Below are 8,379 nucleotides of genomic sequence, written 5' to 3'. Positions count from 1 at the left end.
CCCACCAGTAACGCAATACATAGCGGCCAATAACATTCAGTATTTTTGCATGTTATTTGATTACCCCCTTTTGCCCCTGTTTTGTTACCAGGATACGGGGGGTCGAACCCCTGCTCTGAGACAAAAAAAGAGAGGGGGAAGGGGGGAAATGATTTTAACAGTAAAAGCTAATGCGCACCAATACGCCTGTAAACAATGTAAGTCATGTATGTTTCATCATCGTTTCCGTTTATCTGCAAAAATGAGACAAAGATAATCTCCAGCCTGAAGTCCCCACCCCCCTGGAGAAGTTCCTGGATCAGCCCTGATACCTTCTGCGTGATAAAAAGTGATAGCGCTCATTATCAGTGACACAGACCAATTCTTGTAAGATATTGCACTAAAATGTTTGCTCTCCAAATATTCGATATTTGCCTTTATTTTTTTACACTGTCTTGGAACTTGTACATTTACCATCAATATTGATTAAAGTTTACAGATCATAGATTTCTCTACCAGGATTATTTTGTACACTACATGCAAAAAATCTAAAAACTCGGTTTAAATACAGATGTAGAGTTGTAATCATTATCCCATTTAAATACCTCCTAACTCATTTTCAGCTTAACTTTTTTCTTTGTTTTCTTAAAAACTCGAATAATTGAAATTGTTAAATTCAAGTAGCTGTTTGTATCTGACCATAACTTGGCGTTAGAAGTAAAACTTCGGAATAATTTGAAATATCTACGAATTTTAGGACGACATCGTAAAACAGCTTATAAAAACTGCTGTGTCGGTTGAGAGACAAAGGGAAAGGTACAGCAGGAAGTCAGAATTTCGTTCATAACACGATATCTCCAATAACGTCATAGGTTTTGGGACGATGAAAACAGTAGCCTAATCAAGAAGAACTTACTCTGCACATTGCAGATACCAGCTTCGATATGAATATCCGTTTCTAGAACACATTTTCCACATTATTAACATTCTTGCCATGATTATAACAGTGCTATTGTATGAGTAGATCAGGGTATTTTTAATTAGGCCCTAACTTTTATTTATTCAATGCTTTTTGCAAGTTTTGGAAGTAATACTGATTCCTTATTCTATTTTGATCATTGCTTTAGGGTTTGCAGCCTTACATTTTATCAATTACGACATTTTGCTGCCTGGGCCAACTTCGATAACCTATTCAACCTTTTTCGGATATCTGCCATAGCCTCTTTCACTACATCACAGCGGAGTCTCTCCAAATCATGGACAATTGATTCCATCGTTGGCCGATCCTTCGGCACTCGACGACACTGACAATAAATGGAGTCGACCACCCCCAGTTCTGGCTTTTGGAAGGAGACGACGCTGAATACGTAACCCAAACTGTAGACGTCCGTTTGGACTCCGTACTGACAGGTGCCCTCAATCAGCTCTGGAGCTAGTTGCATACAGTTCCTGTAACAGTTTGCCTTTTCCTCAATGCTGTACTGGAAGGGAGGAGGTGGGTTGTCTATCCTCGTAGCCATCCCCAAGTCAATTATCTTGGCACCCCAGTTTCCGTCCGACTTGTTGCTTGGGTCTCGCCATACCATGATGTTGCGAGTGTGAAGGTCATTATGTGACCATCCAGCTTGATGCAAAGCGTGAAGTCCCCTCGATATATCGAGGCATATGTTGATCCATCCCAGCTTGGTGAGTTTAGCTGGGGGATAGTCCACCACGCTGCGTAGGTGTCTGGACTTGAGGGCCACTGAATCACCAACAAACTCTACAGCGAAGGTTGTTCGGTTCACAATTCCCACCACCTTGGGGAATTCACGACGGTGCTGCACGGCCATCATTACCCTCACTTCTTCTAACATCTCTTTGTAAGCTTTCGCGTCATCAGTCACATTCTTGAGGCGTTTCAGTGCAATCAGTTCTCCACTTGTCCTTCTCTTAAGTAGGACCTCACCGTATACCCCACTTCCGAGACAAGTGGGTTTCCCCTGTGCGAGCACGTCCTCTAGCTCAATCTCCAAGAGCACAGGGATGATTGAAGATTCGGCAGGTAGAGGAGACGGGCTTGACGAGGCACAAGCTCCTCCCAGCCCACTGGTTGAAGTTGGTGACACCTGCTTTTGTCGCTTACGAGGATTGATATCCATTGGGCTCTTTGCAGGATTCATCGGTCTCCTGATAATATAACGAGATATTGAGATTGCTAACTACATGAACTAAAGGTTGAATTACACGATAATGTGAAGGTCAAAAGAACGCATTTTGATGGAGCGAGTCCAATGTCCCTTATATAAATGTTTCCCCTTGAGTGAATCGCAAGCCATCTCGTTTCAAACTTAGTCTTAAGCTATTGGAGTATAATCCACGGCCACGGATTTATTTTTGTTGTGATGGACTGGTCATTGGCTTGATTAAACAGCTCTCCTTGGATATTGTTACATTTTCAAGCTTGATTGATATGATAATTAAAAGATCGGTGTCTCTTGAACGAAATACCTCTTAGCTTTGACTGCTGGTTGAGGGGTTGGTTGCTGGACTGCTTGCTGCTGATGAGGGGGCGTGCGTTGCGGTCCAGTAGTAACCTGCTGGCTAAGCCTGGGTACCACACACAGGGGGGGTTGTCCGGCCTGCTGGATATTTCCTCCACTTCCAAGAAAAGAACCAAAAGATAAAACATCAGTTCAAACACTGAGCTAAAATGATGCAGGATTTGATCATGGAAACAGAATTTACTTTTTAGAATCTATTTAAACTAAAAATGTCGAACCTAAATTAAAATTCTTGGCCCAATTCATTTGTTCCCGACGGGATGTATGTTAGTAGATTTACCTTGTTGCCAGTGGCAGGGGCAAGATGGTATCGACCGTGTTAATGACTGCCGAGGCAGGCCTACTGTGCCTCTTGGTACAAGCATTCCTCTGAAAAGACAAAACTTAATACTAGCAAATGTAACATACAGAATAGAACAAAAACAAAAACGAATGGAATGGTGAACTGAAAGAGGCCATCCTATAAAAGTAAAATCAAGGCACTTCGCGCTGACGAGCAAGAGCTATTCTGAACCATAGCTATCCTTTAAAATAATTAGACACACGTGTGGCACCTTAATTCCTCCGTCTCGGTGCAAGGTAAAGCCGCAAACACAACTACAGATTGTACCTCATGTCCAATGGGTTTTAATCCCGGAACCAGGGTAGCTGTGCTTTGCCCAGCCTGAACCGGTGATGGACTTGCGATGGCTTGCCTAGGAAGCAGTGTAGGTGGCTTGGGTGGGGTTGGAGGAGGCAACTGTTGATCAAGCACTGGCTGAGTTGCTTGACGCATCCTCTCAGCACGTCGTAGTGCTTGGAGCCACATTGGTTCAGGCCCATTGTTGCCACTATGAATGAAGCAAATCAATACAAATGGATATTTTCAGTGTATAGAAAACCTTGCAGGATAGTTTCTAGGCAAGATTCATATTTGATTATTCAGTGTACCTGTTCGCCTGTGCCGTCATGGCGTGAACCTTTTGCATAATCTCACGGACAGTCTTCCGTTCTGAAATATCCTGAAAAATCAGATAAAAATGAATAGAAGTTAAATATTAACGCACAAAAAACCAACAGAATATTAAACACCTGTCTAGGAACACAAAAAAAGAATTTGACCAATTTCGCTCTCACCAGATGATCTTGTGATCTGGAGCCCAGTCTAGTTGACGTCTTCTTCGTCTCTGATGAAGAAGTTGCAGAAGAGTCCGGTGGTGGCTGCGGCGCCTGGACTGACTTCCGCCACTTTGGTTCAGGGCCACTCTCTCCACTGTGAGAATTATTGGGACAATGTTAAGGATGTCTGATATCCAGATAGGGCCACTTTCTCCACTGTGATAGTTATTGGGAAAATGTTAAGGATGTCTGATATCCAGATGTCAAATTTTGTATCAAACATTTCTCTACCCTGTCAACAAAACGTATTATCCACTGTTACCTTTTATCTTGTGCGGACATGGCTTCAACTTTCTGCATGATTTCCCGAACGGTCCTCTGGTTTGTATCTTCCTGAAACATCAGATACAAAGTGATTCATAGTTTTAGATACTGACCCTCAGAACATATTGAGAGAAGCGACATCAGTTCCCGATTAGAAACAAATACATGGCATATGGGTACTCCAAGCTAACCTGATGATCTTGTGGTCTTCGTTTAACAGTTATTTCCTTTGCCTCCCTCGAGGACGAGCTTATAGAAGAGTCGGTCAAAGAAGACGATGATCTTCTAGGAGGTGAGATGGATGGTACGGATTGAAGACTATGTCCTGGTTTCTGAGCAGCGTCTGCCATAGTCCCTGGTCTAAAATTCATTAAAATGTACGTACCCAAACGGTACTGAAGCCACATTTTGTAATTTTTTCTTAATTCCTGTTTATACCAAAGTATATCATTTTCATTTCCAGTAAGTTCCAATTGATGTATACTGTTTATGCATCATTCACGATTTCAGGAACGGTGTCTGTTTTTAACATTCTCCTTCAAATGCAGACATATTTCATTACTACCCTCGAATTTTAATGCACGTTCAAAGCTTTTCTGTTGAAAATTCATCGGCAGTGCCAGCCACATCTTCCATAATTCATAGATCTATTTCATACAGATTTTGCTTTTGCTCTTCGTCGAATAAATTTACTACCTTACTACCCTCATATTTCAATGCACTTTCAGGACTCCTTCTGTTGAAAATTCATCAGCAGTGCAAGTCACATCTTTCATAATTCATAGATCCATATTCCTACAAATTTTGTGTTTGATCTTAATAAATTTAAAGTGCCATTAACAATCTCGACCGAGCAGTGGTAATTGGTGAAAATGCTGAAGACGTAAACAAAGTTTTCTCATTGAACACAGTACCTGAGTTGCGATGGCGCTGCCATCTTGGCTTCAGCTGGTTTCCTGAACTCTCTTACGGTTGACTCCTGCTTGGAACTCTCCTGAAAAGAAAACATAAAGATGCAGTCATCCCACGAGATTCCCCCGATCAAAATATAGAAGTAAAACCCTTCCTGATATCTTCGCTTTTTTAACAAGATAAGAAGATACGAATTTTTAAAGCCACTTCGAGATTAAAGAAAATTGTGGATAAAATGTTTTCTGTTTTTAATTAGCAACAATGTGCACAAGGCTGACTGCATCCATACCTCCCCGCTCGAGAGCTGATTTCTACGATGTGTAGACGATGAGGAGTTTTTCTCATCCTTCAAATCTTCGTCATCAACGCGGTAGTCTTCATTGTTCTCGCTCGATGACGACAGTAAAACAGAAGGCACGGTCTCTCTTAATGTTTCGGTGTTTCCTTGAAAATCTCCCTGTGTACCCCCTGGATCCGCTGATACCTCCCTCCCCTCCTCTAAGGCCGAGCTCGTAGAAGAGTCCGCAGAAGAAGATGGCGTTCTTCTTGGAGATGAAATCGACAGCTTGGATTCAAGGTTATCTGCTGGCTTTGGAGTAGTGGCTGCCACATGCCCTCCTCTAAAGTGTCGTTAAAATAATGCAAAAATTCTCACCATTCGATTCCTTTATAGTACAATACCTTCACGGTATCACTAATTGCATAAGGGCTAACCAATTGCAGAGCTAACTGCATGAGGGCTAACCAGTTGGAGAGCTAACGCGCAGACCACCGAAATCTGTTCCTCGTTAGAAATCCTACGGTGTTTTGGGTGAAACTACTAAACATGCAAACAGAGTTTTTGCTTACGTTTTCTCACTGAAGTGCGATGGCAGTGGCATCTTGACTTCAAATGCATTTCTTACAGTTGACTCCTGCTCACTGCTCTCCTGGAAGGGAAACACAAAGACCTAGCAATGCAAGACGATTCCTTCTTCTCAAAACACGTACTAGTCTGCGTAGTTATGTCTGCTTTTTCAACAAGACAATTAATAATTATAAAGACAACAAGAGAGAAAAAGCATGGCATAAAAGGCAACAATGTGTACCAGGTTCCGTACCGCTTTCTTTTGGAGGTGAACTATACGATGCTGAGATGCCTCCTTCAACTCTTTGTCATCAGCATCACAGGCTTCCTGGTTCTCGGACTGTGTATCATTACCTCTTTGGAAGTTTTCTCCAACCTCAGTAGCAGGGATGGGCTGGACACCATCCTCCAGATGGTTGATCAGAGAGAGCTTGCCTGATGCATTCTGGCCTTGAAACACTGGCTGATCGTGGGGGGTGGACCTACTCTCACCTTTTGCATCATTTGTTGGCCTGTGGAGAAATGCAGAAACTCTTCGTCATTTTTCAAATAAAGTACAAAATTAAAGGTTCTGATCATCTCATCAAAACATGTTTTCTTTGGGACAATACTAATAGAAAGTTTTGGTGCACCAGTGTGCATTTTAACTAAATGGGTATTTGGATAATGAGTGAACACTAAATCAGACAAAACGAAAAACTGGACAGCTGGTTATCACAATTAAATTTGAGCTACACTGTGCGTGAAGTGAAACTCATAAGCTGTGACGTGGATTCGTTTTTAGAACAAGTCGTCTGGAAAGTCCCTGCCTGAGGCCACCCGAGACAAAATAGAGTGTGTCTGAGACTGTTGTCCACTCACCTTTCAGCCAGGCTAGTCCACGGAGGTTTCGCTTCTTGCTCATCAGAGAGATTTCCACTGTCACTACCAGGAACGGGTGCAACAGTTGTCGCATCTCCTTGATCTTTGAGTGGAACAGCCGAGTTTTCAAGAAAATCTTCTAGCATTGGTTGCAACCTGAATAGTAAATGACAGTTGAGTTAATCTCTGGTTTCTTAAAACTGATACAAATGCCACAATTTTTTCTGCATATGCACAACAAAAAGCACAGCGGAAGACTATCTGTGTGTGCTGAAGAGAGCAAAATACTTATGGAATTCACAAGATGGTAATTAAAAATACCTTTAAATGGAAATGAGATTTTGCAAAATACAACAATGTTCTGTGTAACCAACTAACCTTTCGACCAAGTTAGGGACATTAGATAGCCCAGATTGGTCCGGGGCTAACTCCTTCCTCGGTTCATCGCACAATGGAGGAAGCAGGGGTGGTGGATCGGTACGTACCGGCCCCAGGCTCAACAACCGATCAGATGGGGGCAACCATCCGCTGGAAAACCACTTGCTGTTGAAGGTATGGCAGGAAAAGGTGTGGTTAAACTTTAGGTTGTTTTTCTTTTGAAATATTATTTCGTATCGCTAAACACTGAAACATCAATGGAAACAGCTATCGCAGGGATGGATATTTCAACATTGACAGGCTTGTGACTTTACCGTGTCTTACTTTAAACTCAACGTCTGTATTGTTTTTTTTTTCAAATATAAACCCAAAGGGATTTTAACTTCACTTGAAGCAACAGGACATCATTATTTCATATTCATATTATATAACCGACGTGGTCGTCTTTATTTTTCCATTTTCTATTCAAGCAGTGACCAATGAAAGAACATAACATTCAGCAGGAAATTATTGATATTCCTTAAATTTTAAACTACAACTTATGCATTAGATACATAACTGGCTCTTGTCCGATGAGATGTCTGAAGGCCAACAGTTAAATGTTTGAAATTTTATTTTTCTGAAACTTACCGGTAATCCACCGTCGTCAGCTCCTCAGCTATACGTAGCACTGTTATCATTGTCACTAAGTATTGTCTCAAGACGAATACCGCAGAAAAATCTCTTAGATCGCATCCGAAAACGCACTGCCAAGAGAAATCCTTGTGTAACGAACAAACGCTAAACAAGAACAGAGATCTCGGTTGTTTTCTGTTTGCTTTTATGCAACGCGGTTGCGAGGCGATTTGAGACGCGCACGTAGTAATCGCGTTCTTGTGTCGTCACAAAAGTCATAATACATACAATACGCACTTGTACGCATAGGCGCTCGTCTGGTTTTTTTTCATAACTAAGCATGGACGTTATCGCAGATAGCCTGTTTTATTTCAGAGTGGACATAAGGTCCTCCTCGGCCTAAGACATATCTCACGATATGTCAGATGTTGTAAACTATCATCACGGAATGGGACAGATTTAAATCATCCATAACAGTATGCCAATATGAGGACGACTGTATATGGAGAATACCTTTCGGACTTTGTCCATTTCGGCAAAAAAGAGTATAAAGGAGTTTTTAGGCCAGGTGTCCGAGTGAGCCCGCTTGGATAACACGTGGTGGGGATAGGGCCGATGGGTTTCGGGACGTAAAATTGTAATCAAGTAGGGCAACAAAATAATGTCACAAATGTTGAGTCTATATCTAGTAGGTTCAAGGGAAGACACGCTGTGTGTTTACAAGTGACGAACTAAAACAATAATTAAATGTAAAGTGCAAGGATATATAAATTAATCTAGTTGATAGCATTAATTGTATATAAAATACAAAAAAAATCTTTT

The 8,379-nt window shown here is 41.7% G+C and overlaps 1 protein-coding gene across 1 annotated transcript; it reads right to left on the bottom strand.

The window, feature by feature from the left end:
* Positions 1-387: 387 nt before the first annotated feature.
* Positions 388-8,071, bottom strand: LOC110985361 (uncharacterized). Its single transcript, XM_087145802.1, has 15 exons — positions 7,573-8,071; positions 6,943-7,107; positions 6,565-6,720; positions 5,957-6,215; positions 5,706-5,785; positions 5,146-5,476; positions 4,859-4,938; positions 4,136-4,229; positions 3,943-4,013; positions 3,639-3,774; positions 3,453-3,523; positions 3,133-3,352; positions 2,803-2,891; positions 2,470-2,619; positions 388-2,148 (listed from the first exon to the last, which is right to left on the bottom strand). Exons 1-15 carry the CDS (start codon positions 7,620-7,622, stop codon positions 1,128-1,130), a joined length of 2,973 nt encoding a protein of 990 aa, XP_087001928.1. The 5' UTR covers positions 7,623-8,071; the 3' UTR covers positions 388-1,127.
* Positions 8,072-8,379: the final 308 nt, after the last annotated feature.

Source organism: Acanthaster planci, linkage group LG14 (genome assembly GCF_054643075.1).
Source record: "Acanthaster planci isolate LZ-2023a linkage group LG14, COTS_SCS, whole genome shotgun sequence".
Classification (NCBI taxonomy): domain Eukaryota; kingdom Metazoa; phylum Echinodermata; class Asteroidea; order Valvatida; family Acanthasteridae; genus Acanthaster; species Acanthaster planci.
Note: the sequence above shows the minus strand (reverse complement) of the source record. Positions and strands in the feature narration are given on the sequence as shown.

Excerpts from the sequence above, each read along its gene's own strand:
- LOC110985361 (XM_087145802.1), bottom strand. The coding sequence starts at position 7,622 with ATGATAACAGTGCTACGTATAGCTGAGGAGCTGACGACGGTGGATTAC. Across the intron at positions 5,477-5,705 it reads TCGCACTTCAGTGAGAAAAC|AGGAGGGCATGTGGCAGCCA; the intron begins GTAAGCAAAAAC and ends ACGACACTTTAG. Across the intron at positions 2,149-2,469 it reads CCAGCAGTCAAAGCTAAGAG|GAGACCGATGAATCCTGCAA; the intron begins GTATTTCGTTCA and ends TTATATTATCAG.